The sequence below is a fragment of the Embiotoca jacksoni genome, unplaced genomic scaffold (genome assembly GCF_022577435.1).
Source record: "Embiotoca jacksoni isolate LCO1_2020_lvr unplaced genomic scaffold, fEmbJac1.0.p SCAF_38, whole genome shotgun sequence".
NCBI lineage: Eukaryota > Metazoa > Chordata > Actinopteri > Embiotocidae > Embiotoca > Embiotoca jacksoni.
Genome location: NW_027185390.1, coordinates 2,689,679 through 2,706,244, shown reverse-complemented (window position 1 = coordinate 2,706,244; position 16,566 = coordinate 2,689,679). Strand labels below are relative to the sequence as shown.

The 16,566-nt window shown below is 45.7% G+C and overlaps 2 protein-coding genes across 6 annotated transcripts in view; both read left to right on the top strand.

Annotated features, from left to right (window-relative positions):
• Positions 1-213: 213 nt before the first annotated feature.
• clic5a (chloride intracellular channel 5a) lies at positions 214-7,708 on the top strand. Of its 2 annotated transcripts, XM_069166417.1 has the most exons (7): positions 214-1,051; positions 1,713-2,277; positions 5,628-5,737; positions 5,864-5,989; positions 6,079-6,185; positions 6,281-6,462; positions 6,556-7,708. In XM_069166417.1, the coding sequence occupies exons 2-7, from the start codon at positions 1,825-1,827 to the stop codon at positions 6,718-6,720; spliced, it is 1,143 nt and encodes a 380-aa protein (XP_069022518.1). In that variant the 5' UTR covers positions 214-1,051; positions 1,713-1,824; the 3' UTR covers positions 6,721-7,708. The 2 variants fall into 2 exon arrangements, with proteins under 2 accessions (XP_069022518.1, XP_069022519.1); XM_069166418.1 differs by lacking the exons at positions 214-1,051; positions 1,713-2,277 and adding an exon at positions 2,397-4,062.
• Positions 7,709-9,007: 1,299 nt separating this feature from the next.
• Positions 9,008-16,566, top strand: part of mgat5 (alpha-1,6-mannosylglycoprotein 6-beta-N-acetylglucosaminyltransferase) — a 78,387-nt gene continuing 70,828 nt past the window's right edge. The window contains exons 1-2 of one of the 4 annotated variants that reach the window (XM_069166427.1): positions 9,008-9,234; positions 10,911-11,045. The gene's annotated coding sequence lies outside the window, so the exon portion shown is untranslated. Of the gene's footprint in view, positions 9,235-10,907; positions 11,046-15,986; positions 16,403-16,566 lie in introns of those variants that run through there. The other 3 variants (XM_069166428.1, XM_069166426.1, XM_069166429.1) reach the window with 3 other exon arrangements.

Below are 16,566 nucleotides of genomic sequence, written 5' to 3'. Positions count from 1 at the left end.
GGCGGCGTTTTGACAAATGACTGTTTTATCTTCAAATGCAGCCCGGGCTTAAATTCAATGGGGAATAAATCCAATGTTATGAGGCTGGGATTAAACCATCTGCATGATTTGGCACTTCTTTTCTTTTTTTTTTTTTTTTTTTTTTTTTTGCATGTTATATGTGCTTCGGAGGCCAAAATTAGGGGCTTAAACTTTTATTTTTTATTTTTTTTTAAAACGCGATAGGGAGTCGAGGCCATCCCGAGTGCTCCGCGTTTTTTTTTGTGCGTTTTTTTTTTTTAGGAGGACTGTTGGGATTTGACGGGGCAGAGATACCTCGACAGCAACACAAATAAGCAAAAATGCTGCATGCATGGACAGTTTTTTTCTTTCGAGTATGTGTTAAATTTATTCACGTCACTATACATATATATTATTTAACTGTTTCAGCAGCTCATTGTAGCACTAATTTGTAATAGGCGGTACAAACGAGCTCCCATTTTGCGCAAAATGCAACAAGTTGGAGGTCCAGGCAAGAGATTTACCAAATGGTCCCCTTATTTTACATTTTTACAGTGTCTCTGATTTGCAGTCTTAAAGACAGTCGTGTGATTTTAAGGGCCAATAATCATCTAAGTATAGTTTTACGTGTCTCTTCAGCTTCTTTAATGGAGGTCGGCTGTTTGTGTCCGTCTCTTTTTTTAAGGCTGCTGTGGGGTACTTTGAATAAAACAATTTAGGTGATGGCAATAAGAGCCGGTCAGTTTTAACGTTGCACCCTCCAGTCCAGCAGGTGGCGGTAATGTTGCCAACCGCCAACAAAATCCGAAAGAAGAAGAAGGACCCGGATGTTTATATCCGGTAGCCGTAACAAAAACAACAACAAAAAAAACTGCCCCGTCGGCGTACGACAAAGACGAGGAAACAGAAGAATGGGGAAAAGCAAGATGAAAAAGAAAGAGTCCGACCGAGCCGGGTTAAAACCGGGACAAATATCGGAGCTGCTCTACGGAAATGGAGGAAGCTGCGGGACCTGAAATGATTCCGAGTCGGACACGTTTCCGCTCTGCAGGTATTGAACCCACTTTAAGAAAGTTTTTCAAACGCTGCCTGTTGTTTGGAGGATATTACCTCAGTTTAATTCATTCATATATATATCTACTTTTATAATAGACCGCCGAACTACGTAGCGTCGGGTTTCTTGCCATTTGCCGGACGTCCCGCCCGACTGCACCTGTCAATCAAACAGACACGCCCCCCCCGCCCCGCCCCAAAATACTACTATTTCTTTAGGCCGATATTCTCATGAATGAGCGGATTATTTTTAGATAGACCGCTAAAAAAAACGAATAAGAAGGAGCGACTTCAGCTAAAAACACCAAAATAACTCCTAGAAAAACTTTATATAGTTTGTATTTAATGGGCGATATTTGAATGGGAGTCTATGGAGGCTTTTTGGAGGCCGCCTCTGGTGGCACTCGGTGGTATTGCAGCTTAAGACACTCATTTTTCAGAGCCAGAAGGTGCATATACTTTTATATACGGTCTATGATACACACACACACACACACACACTCACTCAGACAACTTTGGCACAGTGTGCTCGCAGCCATTAAATAATTAACTTTCTGGAGATAGCGATCGTGACCTTTTGCTCAACAATATAACATGGAGTCATCTTCAGTTGTATTCCCCTTTATAAATCACCGCTTTGCTTGCCGTTGCCTTTCCAGCCGTCCCCCCTCGGTCCAAAGTCCTGATGCTGTTTGATAAGGAAGGCACCGTCGGCATCGCAGTCACTCCGCTGCGCACCCTGACACCCCCTGGTCCACGTCTTCGCCCGGCATGAATCCCTATAAGGAGAACGTGTACGAGAACCCGGACCCCACCTACCAGAACCAGTCGTCGGGTGTGTACGACATGACCTTCGAGGAGCCCTCACATCCGACGGCCGAGTACGAGAGCACCGGGCCGGCTTTTGGGGGAATACCGCCGCCCCCCGCTCTACCGCCACCTCGCCTTCTCTCGGAGGAGGAGAGGAGAGGGAGTTCGTCATCATCATCGTCCTCCTCATCCTCCTCATCTTCAGCGTCTTCTAAAAAGGAAGAGGAGCAGGTAAAAGCAGAGGAAAGCACGAAGGATCTGAACCGGCAGTGGAAGACTCCGTCAGTGGCAGAGGACTCATCACGCAGATCCTCGTCTTCGTCCTCGTCTTCGTCGTCATCGGCGGCGGCCTCCGAGAAGGAGGAAGCCGCGGAGGAGCCAGAGCCTGTAAACGATGTCACGCTGTATGTTAAGGTAGGAAAGAAATGAGGTACACACACACACACACACACACACACACACATACACAAACACACACACACACACACACACATATATATATATATATATATATATATATATATATATATATGGGCCTCATCATGATTAGGTTCATATCAGCAGCGTATGGACAAGTGTACAAGGTCAGGAAGTGTGTGTGTGTGTGTGTGTGTTTGGGAAGGGGTTGCTCTGGTTCTAAATATAAGTTCAGTTGATCTGACAGGAATGTTCTGACTCAGTGTCGGGATGGTTGGGGAGGCTTCCTGTCGCACGGCCACGTGAACATGTGCAAGAGTGTGTGAGTGAGTGTGTATTACATTTACAATATGTCGGTTAGTTTACTTCTATCTATCTATTTATATCTCTTGCTGGAGCTCTCTATCTGTCTATTTCTATTTATCTATCTCTCTATTTCAATCTTACTATTTACCTCACCCTCTATCTCTTTATTTCTATCTGTCTCTCTCTTTGTCTCTATTTCTATCTATATTATTTCTCTCTGTATATATCTCTATCTTTTATACCTTTATTTCTCTCTATTTCTATTTCTCTCTCTCTCTCATAATAATACCCACCACTTGTACATCCACGCTCCCAACGCACACTTACTGAATCTAATGCATAATCTCCACACTAAAGTCCAGTAACACTGGCGATCATAAATCTGACACTTTGAAACGACAGCAACATAAATGATGCCAGTATAAGCCATAGGTCAACACATTAGCGGTGTTCACACAGCACGCCCAGCTTTAACGCCACCGGATATATAAAATGTTCAAAGTAGAATATTGCAGAGATAAAAAATCTTTGCCTTTGTTTGAACATAAATACATAAATGTGTTAAAACACCTTTTATGGTCAAATAAAAACACTTTTTTTTTTACACTTTACAAAGGGTCAAATTGGGGACTATTTTTAGATGTGGAGGAACACGCATTACGATACTCGTAATAGGAGCTCTTCAGTTCCCTGTCACAAAGGGCTGTCTGATGGACGACCTACGGGACGAAGCACCTCATACAAAACCCTCTCCAAACCATCCCAACCGCCCCTTCAACTGTCCGGCCGCTGCCGTGTTTTGACCCCAGTGAGAAGCCGAAACTCCTGGAAACTCTGTGACAGTTTGACGTCACCCGGCGGCTCACGCGCAGACGGCGCGGGACCCGCGGGTGCTGGTGAGTCTGAGGAGGTGACGGTGACAGACTCGGTGATTCAGAACTCACCCGCTTCTTGTCAGTCGAAGCTGGAAGAGGTGTCCCTTCCCCTTCCTCACCGCGTCACTGCCGCCCCGCCCCGCCAAAAGAGGGGGACTATCTTTTTTTTTTGCCCCCGACAGCGTCACGCCCCACCGCCGAGGCCCCGGGTACAAATTGAACCCCGCGCACACACACACACACACACACACACACACACACACACACACACACACACACACACACAGTCCCCTTCTCCCTCCCCCTCCCCCTGTCCCTGTCCCTGTCACACTCCCTGGCACTCGTCCTCAGCTGACACTCTGACAACAGAGCTGCGATGGGACCGAGCTGACCAAATGGACCTGGAGTAGAATCTGCTGACAACTGAGACGGCTCACTGAACACGCACACAAACACACACACACACACACACACACACACACACACACACACACATCAACACCGTGGGAACAAAACACACGAGCAGAGCGGGCTTTTCTTGACCATGACGGACACTGCAGCCGAGGACGACAAGGACCCTGATATTGAACTGTTTGTCAAGGTGGGGCGTTCTGTGTGTCCGTATGACTTCTAAATGTAATTTCTGTACATATTTTACATTTCCACTTCAAACTCTGCCAAAAATAGTTCTTAGTTTTGAGTGTGACAAGTTAAAAAAAAAAAAAAAAGAAGCCGCACATGCTCACTTCATACAGACCGGTGTTCAGAGGTGTGTGTTGGCTCCTTTAAGCGTGTGCATGCCATGTTGTTGTTGTTGTTGTTGTTGTTGCTGCTGCTGATTTTCCGTGTGTTAACCCGACACCCACGTGCACAGACAGTCTCTCCCTTTCTCTCCCCCACTGAATTATTACTGGGGTCCTTTCAGCGTTCAGAGCAGCGGCATGAAACAGTCGCAGGTTATGATACAATACGTGTGTGTGTTAATGGCGGTGTGTATTAATGCACGGGTGGGGGGGGGGGGGGGGGGCGGGGGGGTAGGTGTGTGTGTGTGTGGGGGGGGGTAGCGTGGGTTTTCATTTTGCTGATGAAAACACGATGCACACATTTGGTCCTTTTAATAAATAGAGGCAATAAAAATAGCAGATAATCGGTTTGGTAAATTATTTAAAAATTTATTAATTTAATGCTTTGAAAGTTTTATTTATATTTTAATTTGAGTTTTATTTTTGCTTTGGCTTTAACGGTAAAATGGAAACTACTTTATATGAATCAGAGCCCAGCTGCTGGTTAGCGTAGCTACGAGTGTCAAATTAAAGGATTATTATCGGCATTATTAATTGTACGGAGGGCACATTATCATACAAATACAATAAATATCTGGCAACGCTGTCCTGCAGTCTCGCATTGGTCAGAAGTGCGTCTGTTTCCCTGCTTCTGGTCTTAATGTCAGTAGTAATGTAACACTGACCTGCTTCATCAATTAGCTTTCATATTGTTCTGAACTGACTGAAGGAATTTTAGAAAATAAGTGCCAGTCCTTTATAATAAGAGCAGAGGAAGTTGACTCTCGCGTATGTTCATGCTGGATTGAGTGCGTTTCCTTTGATTGACAGATGGTAGATTGTATGATTTCTATAGTTGATACACTCTGCTGCAATATGCAGAAACCGGAGGTCCAAATAGGCAGCGGAGCGGCTAATGGAAGCAGCGTGGATTATTCATGTTAGACTTGGTGTCTCATTACAGTGTCCTATTGCAGCTTTGCACGCACACACACACACACACACTCCCACTTATACTGTATTTGATCACACGCAAACGTCAAATCGGCTCCTTCAAACTAAAAGGCAGTGATTCTTCTTTGATGATTTGATTCATTGATGTAGTATTTGTTCAGTCTGCTTGTTGGGACTGTGTACATTGTGTGTACATTGTGTGTACAGTGTGTGTGTGTGAATCAATGTGTACAGATTGTATGGGTGTCGCCTTTTATTGTGTTCATCAATGCATCTTTGAGAAGATGACTGAGTCAGCATGTGAAGGCTGTGTCACAAACGCAGCTCTGAACCGCATCTATGTTCAGTGTTATTGTCTCACTGTGTGCGTGTGTGTGCGTGTGTGTGTGTGTGTGTGTGTGTGTGTGTGTGTGTGTGTGTGTGTGTGCAGGCTGGGAGTGACGGGGAGAGCATCGGAAACTGTCCCTTCTCCCAGCGCATCTTCATGATCCTCTGGCTGAAGGGCGTCGTCTTCAATGTCACCACCGTTGACCTCAAGAGGTAACGATGATGTCGTAATATAATTCTCTTACATATTATATGATAAAAAAAAAAACTATAAACTATAAGACTTACTGTTACGGGGAAATGAATGAAGAGGTGGTGAGATTATTCCACTCTGACCAGGAAACCGGCCGATCTTCACAACCTGGCCCCGGGGACACACCCGCCCTTCCTCACCTTCCAGGGGGAGGTTCTCACTGACGTCAACAAAATAGAGGAGTACCTGGAGGACATGCTGGCTCCACCCAAGTAGGGCGCACGCATACGCATACACACAAAGGGGATTAGGAAACAGGGCAGGCAGCATCCTAACCCCATCCTAACACCGTCTTCCTCAGGTATCCCAAACTCGCGGCGAAGAACAGGGAATCCAACACGGCAGGAAACGACATATTCGCCAGGTTCTCGGCTTATGTCAAAAACACGAGACCGGATCAGAACCAGGGTGAGGACGCTGCGTCCGAAACCGGCGCAGGATTTGAATTTCATTGATCGGCGGTAATCACCGGTGTCACACATCTGCACTGCTCTGTGTTTCAGCACTGGAGAAGAGTCTGAACAAGGCCCTGGCGAAGCTGGACGAGTACCTGATAAGTCCACTTCCTGAAGAGGTTCAGGCGGGAGAACCCGGCGGCGACGGAGACTCCTCCCGCAAATACCTGGACGGAAACGAGCTGACACTGGCAGACTGCAACCTTCTGCCCAAACTTCATGTCGTCAAGGTAACCCTGTCGCGTCGGGCTGACGTCATGTCCCACGGTTGGCCTTGACAGCAGTGTTGCAATAACTTGTTTTCGTTGTTTTGTGCGTGTCAGGTGGTTGCCCAGAAATACAGGAACTATGACATCCCATCTGAATTCAGAGGGGTGTGGCGTTACCTTGGCAACGCCTACAGCCGGGACGAGTTCACCAACACTTGCGCCGCCGACACGGAAATCGAGCTGGCCTACAAGGACGTAGCCAAGAGGCTGGGGAAATGAATGCAACGCAACCTCAAGCATAATATCACCTTTCTTTCTTTATATAAAAAAAAAAAAATTAAAAAAAAAAAAATTTGAATTTATCATACTTTTCGACAGACGCTCTTTATAGAGGACGTTTCATAAAATGTTAGTGACAGTCGATCCTGGTCTGCCATTACTGGAGGTCTGTTCCCCCCCCCCCGAAAACATGAGTGAGTTCCCTGAGTAATTAAACTTCTTTTACATTTGTAACAGGAACAATGGGATGCAAAAAGCGGCGTTTAATTATCTTATCTGTCCTCTTTTCCTTCATGTACGAGGATGTATTTCCACGTTGGAGCAAGAATGTGTTTGAGCCAAAGTGGTTTGTCTTCTTACCGGCGCAGCGTCAGCTCGGTCGAACTTCAGAGACGCGGCGTCTCCTTTCTTTTTCTCTAACAAGGCAATGACCATTTTATTCAATCAGTTAAATTTCAGTTATTAAACCGATTTAATTTGGAAGTCCCATTTCTCTTCGTTTTTACAGCCTCACACTGCAATTCACAGCCCATGCTTATACTGTCAGTCCTCATCTAGAAAAGGCCTTATTTCCACCTCTGTCTTCATATTTCAGATTAAAACCGCACGATAAATCTCTTAATTCGAACTAAAATGCATCGACCGAACAGGACAAAAGCACCTTTAAAGTTCCTCCAGTTGTTTTCTTCTTCTGTGATTTAGTGCGTTTTGATCACGAGTGCCTGGGTGGGAATCAAGCTCACCTCTGCCTTCAGCTCTTTATGCCTGTACAGTAAATTATAAACGTTTAAATATGATAAGAATGTTAATTGTTCGTGTTATCGAAAGACTTTTTTCTGCACCGTGGAGCTGCGTGATAATAATAAAAGCTTTATATGTCTGCGAATGATCAGAAAATAGATTCATATTCCTTCTGATGATTAGAACCATGAACCCACTGTGTATTACGATGTTTCTCATTTGAATAATAAATCTATTTTCTCAGACACTTGGCTTGAAGGTTTGTGGTTTTTCATTGGAAACCGTCTTGTTGATGTATCTGTGGTGTATCCAAACAAAACAAACGGAGGGAGTGTGTTGTAAATCTGCTTATAAATCTTGGAAAACTCGTTCATGCTGTTGCACGTTAAGCATTGTAAAAAAACATGTTTCCATTTATTACCTGTCACAATTACTCGTCTCATGATCAATCAACAGAAAACAAAATCCGAGATTGAACAATGTGTTTCCCTGAAGGCCCTTGCTGCTGCTGTGTACACAGCTTTCCCTCCACCGTTTCCCTTCAGTGTTTGTTATCTCCACACAGCAGGATCCCGCTGTCCTCCTCAGCCTCACCCTCACCCTCCGTGGTGGGCGACTGGAAAGTTTAATGCAATTCCACCTCATTTTGTCTTTGTCTGAATGCCGGTATAAATAGCTGCTTGAACTTAAGATCCCATTTCCCAGGTTGGTAGCTGAGTCAGAAAATGCACAGCATGCCCACCAGGAGGACAGATGTCCAATATGAACCACGGCTGATAAAGGAGCAGCAAGAACTGAATGCTTTACGTCAACACAGAGGCGCCCATGACTGTGCCGGTCTGAGGAGGCTGTAGCGGCGGACGACCAGCAGGTGGCGGTAAACGCAAAGCTTTTATTGGTCTGCCGTTGAGGAAACGTGCAGTTAGGGATCATCCTGCTTTATGTCGCCCCGGTTTAACCGCCTTGACGTGAAACCTTCTTGAACATCAGTCACTACAGTACATTTCTAACCACAACGCAGACCTAGTAAAAATGGAATGCAAATACCAAGTCTGTCATTATTCTTTCATTTAAAACGGAATCAAATATTATTTATTTTTTTATCTGTCCCTCATTTTGATTAATTGGAAGTTGTCGGACATGACAGCACAACTAGAATGTACAAAGTTTGTTAGAAGCATTGAGGCCTATTTTGGTGGGGAACGTATCAATACCACATTGTGAAATACTCCCAAGTTAAAAACCCCGCATTAAAAATCCCACTTAAACAATATTACAACAGTAAAAGCACTTTACGAAGAAATTATAATTATACGATATTATTAACGGCGATGCATGAATGTGATGTTTTTGATAGTGTGGCTAGTCTTTTTGAAAATCATTTAGTTTAAATTATAATTCGACTCTGCGTATTTATTTATTTATTTTAATTTTTGGTCAGGTGCTCGGTTGTAAATGTTGTACGTCTCGCGCAGGTCTGTTAGCACGCGGGCGGTCCCTAACGGTCGCTCGCGCTGTGCTCGTGGGCAGAGCGAACAACAGAGGCTCGTGCGCCGCCGTGCCCGGGATCTCATCTCTCCCGGCCGCTCCGCGCGACGACGTCTCCGCTCGCTCGCTCCGCTTGCGGTTCTCTTAAAGTCTTTTTCTTTTTTTTTTTTCTTTTCTTTTCTTTTCTTTTTTGTATTTTTTTTTTTTGTATAATAAATCCGGCGGTACCGCCTCGTGAACACCCACCGGACCGAAAGGAAAAAGAAAAGAAAAGCCACCGCAAAGGTGAGTCCCCGTTTCTGTCTGCGGAGCTCGCGCTCCACTGCTCCGTAGTAAAATAATAAAAACACAAAAGGGACAATAAGCGGCTGGGAGGAGAAGAAGAGGCGCAGTCTCCGGGAGCGGGCGACTTGTCATTGCGGCTGTTTTGTTGTGAAATGTGCGCCGTGGTCGAGCAGCTAGCCGCCTCGAGAACCCCCCCTAACAGAGGCGAAGCTAGTGGATCCAGAACCGGCGGTTGACTGGCTGCTCGGTAGCTAACGCTAGCCGATGTGTGTTGTGTGTTTTTTTTTACCGGGCAGTTATCAGGACGTTTACCGCCGCAGCGAGCTGAAGGTCCCATCGTGTGTGTGTTTTTGTTGTTTTTTTGAAAACACGGCTGCCGTCAGCTAGCTTCTAAACCAAGTGTGGTTATCGTGCAGCCGTCCGCTGTCGGAGCAGGTTGCTCGAGAAGAGCTGAAGGTTCAACTCTGGGAGTCATCGCCAGCTCCTCTCAAGGTGCCCGTACGCAGCGGCGTAATTCACCACAGGTGCCCCCCCCCTGCTGCTTTTGCACCGTGTTCACCAAAAAGGGGGAGAGAGGGGGGGGGGGGGCACAGGAAGGTACTTAACATTTTACAGCTGCATTGTTCGCTGTGTCACTGACAGACGACCTTCTTCTCTGGCACTGCTGCACTTCCTTGTCATTTTTTTGGGGTGTTTTTTTTGTTATACACCAGCTAATGAATCCCATCTCGAAAATGAGCCCCATTTGATTGTGTTTTTGCCCCCCCCCCCCTCCCTCCTCCTCCTCCTCCTCTTCCTCTGCACTCAGCTCCCAGAGATGATGTTGCATTTTGATGACAGACTCAGATAACAGGCTGTGAAAGTTAATCATGTTAATTCGTGCCCTGTGGGCCCACAGTGATTTCTTTGGAAGTGTTTTGCTGGAAAGAGGTAGCAGGGGTCTGTGTTTTTTGGCCGGCGTTTATTCAAGACGCCAGCGACTTTGAAACGTTGGAAATGAAAGAAAAGTGCCCGGGGGGAGCGTCGTTTGCTGTATGGTCGATCTAATTATTTATGACGGAGCTGCGAGTTTATTGAGGAGAGGCGAAACTAGTCGTGTGAAATCACTTTGTAACGAGCAGGACCGCAAAGAACTCATATTTTCACGATTAGCTCATGTGTTTGTCATTTTCTCGACTCGTTGTTTCGTCTTTAAAATGCCAGATTATGGTAAAAACGCGTCACCCAGTGTTTCCCAAATCTTAAAGGGAAGGGGGACCGAGAGTCCACAACCGAAAGATATTCAGTTCGTCGTGTAGGAACTAAAGGAACCAGACAATGTTCACATTAAAGAACCTGCAGTTGGAGAATTTGAGCAATCGTCGATTTTAGAAATGACCCGAAATAGCGATTCATTTCGTCAATCGACTAATCGTTTCGGCCCTAATTGGAAGCTCTTTGTGTCTAATCCCACTCTGGCTCATTGAAGAAGCACTCAGCTCGCCAGTGCCGTCCAGTGATTTTCAATGTGGCCTGGTGTAATCAGGTTGTGATCTGCTGACTCGATTATACGAGATGTGCCCGGTGTCATTACCGTGCAAGGCCGCAAACGCGACCGTGTTCACTTCGGACGGAGACCTTGTCAAGACGTCGTCACGTGATGCAGTTTTTTTTTTGTTTTTTTTTTTGATCAGCAGCACCGAGTTCAGGATACATTTCTCCGCCGGGACGGGAAAGCGCATCTTATCTTCCACGACGTGACCCAGCAGAAACTCCCCTCCGCCCTGGACTGTTTGCAGCGAGCTGACGCTGAGCGTAGTGACCGTCCAGAGGTGAGGCGCCTGCTGCCCCTGGCTTTATAAAGAGCTCTTTCAGACGCCTTTTTAGCCGGGAGCCTTCGGGATTATAAATCCCGAGGAAAAGGAGCTTTGCTTCGGTGGCATGCTTCATTGGCAAGAAATCGTTGGAGGGTGTGTTTCCGAGTGAGAAGGTGTGTGTGTGTGGGGGGGGGGGGGGTGCACTGGTGGGCTCGGGTAGAGAGCTAGCAGAGGCGGTGGAGGGATGAGGAAGGAGGGATTGAAGATGGAGGGATCGGAGGAGAACTGAGCTGTGGTGATGGATGCCGTGCGGGAAAGTGGAACACTTGGCCTTTCTGTGATTAAAGGGCTCCTGTTCTCTCAGCGCACACACACACACACACACACACACACACACACACACACACACACACACACACACACGTACGTCTGTTCTTATTTGTGTGCTCGATCCGGCTGCTGATCGCTAAGCCCAAAATTTCTGTATCTCCAAAAGCCAGTGATCCCTAAAAGGTATTGGATTTCCAATGTTTTTAAATGGCAGGTTCGGTACGAAGAGGTCAGAAAAGAGGCGTCGAACCAGGTAGATCGTGTCGGGTTTGCTGCGCAGAAACCCTCCTCCGTAGGCCCGCAGAGGAAATTGCTTTCCCATAATGCAAACACACATTCACCTCCTTACAGCCGCTCTTCTGTTTGGTGCTGTGCAGTTGTAAAACCCTCATTTATTCACGCTGCATGTCTTACGACAAAATGTGGCAAAAATTAGGTTTCATTCTCTTGTTAAATTATTTTTATGTCCAGGGCAGAGGCTCAAAAAACTAAAGAGGTAATAAAAGGACGATTTTAAAGGGGTTTAGTCGAAGGTGTTAGGGTGTGAGCTCCTTAAATGTGAATATTTACTGGTTCCCTCAGTCCTCTCTGATAATAAATTAGACGTCTTTTGGTTGTGGACTGTTGGTCAGGACGAAACAAGGCATTTTAGGCAAATTGGGCTTTGGAAAACACAAATTGACATTTCTCACCCACTTTTGACATTTTAAAGACCTAACAGCACATCGATTCTTCAAGAAAATAATTCTGCACATTGGACTAATGTTGAAAATGATCGTTATTGCCTGCCCTTAATGGAGTCGACTCAGAGAATTGGGTTATACCCGCCTGCCAACACAAACTACTGTCTCTCTCACTAATACCGTGAGTCTTACGAGTCTGGCAGGAGTTTTTTTTTTTTTTTTTTTCTGTCACAGCGACAGAAAAGTAAGGACATTTTGCCACTCCTGACGTCTTTAAAGGGTTTTAGGGGATTTGGACTTGCATTAAAAGCGAAGATCAGAATAAGGATTAGTTTTATGTTCGGGGAAAGTGTTCTGAGTCGGGCATGAAGTGCAGAGGTTTAGGGATTAAATGTAGTCGGTGCAGGGCCTTGGAGGCACGCTGGTATCTGTGTGTATGTTTGCATACATGCCATTGCAAAACAGTTCATTGCCCTTAAATGCTGCGCCTAATTTGTAGACTTGCCATGTCAGCTGGAATTAATGCACTGTTATGTAATTTAGTTTTAAGAGCGTTTTGAAATTATGATGCGTGTGCACTTTTTTTTTTTCTCTTTTCACTTTAGTGTTTTTCTGGTGTGCCGGCATGTGTTATTACAACAACAAAAGCTTATGTGCGGTGGCGACAGGAACAAGGAAGTGCCGTGGTGGGCTTCGGCACCTCATCAGCAATTCCCAACCGCGCTTGTCACCGGACGTGTTTTGGACACGCAGGTCGTGTTCAGGGTGGTCTCGTCCTCTCCCGCCTCACCTCGTGTCACGTTGTGGCAGGTTGGACCTGTCGGCGCTGGTTTGATGGCCGTGGGCCGTGCAGCGACGCCCAGCTGAGCGTGCTTTAAATGCTTTAAACAAGTATGCACGTTCCAGTGTCATTTAACAGCAGCCAAGGGCAACCGAAACAAAGAGTGTCACCGACTGTGAGGGTTTGCAGAGAGCCGGTTTTATTCGTGGGCTGATAAGGATAAGTCTGATGTGGAGGACAGAAGTGTCAGAAGTCCAACATTTTCTGGGTATTTACAGGGTGAAATGGGTCAGTGGCGTCCCAGAAGTGTTAACTTTGGTCCCGTCTATTTGCTTCCTCGGTATCCTGGCGATCAATCTGCAATTTCTCTCCAAATCCTCAGTACTTTCTTTTGGGATCACTTTCCCACTTGACTTCCTTTTCCGTGACAACAGTGCGAAACTCGGCGCGTTTAGTTTCTCCCTGTTCCAAAAAGTGCTGAGGCGATTCCTGTCGTAAGGACGGTCTGGAGTTCACTGATTCTCACCGGCAGCGAGGGAGAAAACGCCGGAGTCTTCGCAGGCGCTGCGGTTTATTTAAGCCGTTCTCGCAATCACAGTTGATTGGATTTGAGCTATCAGGGTGGAGCCGGGCTTCTTCGTGGGGAGGTTTTAAGTGCGCAGGTCACGGCCTTAGTAACGGCGGGTTACTTTGGTCGTGGGTCCTGTTACTTAAATTGATCTATTCCTGAGAAGATAACCCGATGCTCGCTGCTTAACAGGATTACGATGGAATCGATTTTACTTTTTCTTTTTGGATTGAACATGAAGACATCGGCGTTGTAGGAACCCAGACCGATTCACGGGTCTAAAGTAGGCGCATTAAGGAGCCGGGCCAAGATTTGGTGCATTTTTAATAATATGTCAGGACAGCTTTTATAATACATGCGATTAATTAATCGGCTCCGACTTTGATCGTTGATGAGTTACAGTAGACGTGTCAGTTTGCCTCGAGACAGCTGACCCTGAGCCAGCCGTCATAACAACAATCAGGCCGTACACTGAAAGCTACTTGGCTCACAGCTTCTGGTTGAGAGGAAACTCAACTGTCAATAAAAAAAAATAAAAAAAAAAACTGTCAATGGGTAACAGACATCTAGAGACCAAAACAGCCCACTTCAACCAGAACTGATATTTAATACTTCAAATAACCTAAAGAGGTGAATGTAAGGCAGAATAGTTTCAGAATAATGTCTTTATAGTCTTTGTAGTTTTAGTGGAGTTCTTTTTTTTTTTTATCAACGGCTAGCTCAGTTCATTTGTAAATGAATCTGTACATATGCAGATCTGATTTCCGTTTCAGACTTTGATTGATCACATTCTGCCACAAGAACCGATTAACAAGCTTGAAATGAGGACAGCGACGCTCCTACGCGTGGCCGAGAAGCTGACACGACAGTGTCGTCGTCGGCCGGTGTTTATTTTTGAGATTTTGTTGTGTTTCCTGCGTCTGGTAAGCAAAGCTGCGTTTGTACGAATGGTAACGAAAGCCTTGCTTCCTCTGCGTTTCCGTCTCACGGTGTCTCTCGACCCCATCACCTATCTCGCTGCTGGTTAACTACCCGTCGCTTCACACGGACGCTCGACATTTCCGTGGCTCCCTCACTATCACTTCAGGCTTTTTGAAGTTGTTTTTGTTTTTTAATTTTTTTTTTAAATTAAATCAGATACTATGACAACTTTCAAAAGTTACAGAAGCATGTTTCCTCTGTTTTTCTCATCAGAATCCATCTGAATATTTTCACACGTCCTACGACCGACCTTTGAAATTGTTATCCCTGCATAGCTGTCGAGCTTATTAGTGACTCATTAAAGAGCGTGTTAACAATGATCTGGGTGCATCTCCCATTTTAGATAAACTTCCTGAACTTGAAGCTGCAGCGACAACCTTCCTCGAACCGCGGCGTCAGCCGCTGATATCTGGTTACGAGCCGGATTCCCACCAGTAAGGTGGCGAAGCCACAGCGTGGCCTGTTTCCTCTGGAGGGCCTAATGAATAATTAAGAGGTGGGGCTTGTGTGAAGAAGTCCATTAAGATGCACAGTCACACTGGTTGCCATGGCAGCAGGGCCATATTATCAGGATCATGTCTCTTTCTGGCCAGGCAGCAGGCGAACTAGCGCAGTGCTCGTCTGGGAGAGGTCAGACCGGGATGAGGAATTTCACTTTGCTGGATGAGTTATTGAAACAATACTTGAAAGTAATCCTCAGCACCTGAGCCTTTTAATGTCTGCTCCAGATGGAGGGTTGTCACAGCGTCAGGGAGATAAAACTGTGGGCCAAATTAGGCATGACGCTGTCCTGAGTCTTTTATAGTTTTTATGTATCCGCTTTTGCCTGTGGTTGTGTTGCTTGGTCATTTTTCCTCGGTATTTGCAAGTCAGATTTCGTCAAGCAGTCTCTCCCTCACCTCGAAACAATGAGCAATCCACCTGTGGACATTTCAGTCATCCTTTGGACAGACATGTATGTGTATGTGCATTTGTTCTGTAAGCTGGCAGTTTGTGCGTTATTTTGTGTTGTTGAAAAGAAAAAATTGTCATAAATTATGAAAGATATACCCTAAATAAATATATATGAAATTGTTCGATTGTTGACAGAGAATTAATTGGCAACCGGTTCTGATAATCAGTATGTTGTTTCTATGGTCACGGCTCTTCAAATGTCAATATTTCCGTAGTTTTTTTTTTTTTTTTTTACGATTATAAAACGAAAATTCTTTGGGTTTTTCAATCAGCCCAAAGATAGCGAGTAGCAGTTCCTGTTCGCAGACAACGATCGCCAGCATCTCTGCTCTACCAGTTTAAGAGGAATCCCAGATGCTTATTAATGACATCGTCATGTCTCACTCAGTCTAAAAACAGATGCCACAAAGAAGTTAGAAAGTTATTCAAAGAAGTCAGCCTGCTGGCCGTCACCGCCTGCGGTGACCTGGGCGTGAGAAGTCAGGAACCTATTTCTATTCGGGGAGTAAAAAAAAACCCCCAAAAACATAGATTGTTTTTCAAAGCTGATCCATAATTGATGTCCGAGGGCACATCCGGAGCATATTCCTCTTCTTTTTGTGCTTATGCAACGGGCTCTTAGTGTATGTTATTTCAGCTCAGGAGAATGCGTCCCTCTTTTAGACCTGGAGTAATGCACTGGAATTAATCCGGACCTCCGTCGCACCGCTTCACCTTGATGGAGTGTCCCCCAAACTACACTTTTTTTTTTAAAAGAGCCTATTTCCAGCTCTAATCACAGATGTGGAGGAAATGGGTGGAAGTCTTTACCTCGCTCAGCCATCTGGCCCCCGCGGTCTCAGCGGTTCACGACGTGACGGAACGAGGACAAATGCTGCGTGATCGGGACTCCGGTGGATAGATATTAAAGCCCGACATGATTATTGGGACAACGATGCGATATCGCCGTTCACTCTTAATCTCTGTGACCTCAGCGGAAAAGCAGTCACAGCTGCACACAGGGGAAAATAAACCGAGGACACGTGATTGCTGCAAGATAGCCCGATACTACCCGTACTGGATGTCGGATTAGAAAGTATTGTTTCGTCTAATTGGATGTTGAATGAACTCGTATTCCTCCCGATTGGGACTTTTTAAGTTGCCTTTTCGTGAATTTCATGGATTTGTAATGTAGAGTTTGACAGAAACCCCCCCCCCCCCCCTCCCCATCCGTCAGACCTTCCAGACATGCGTGCATTT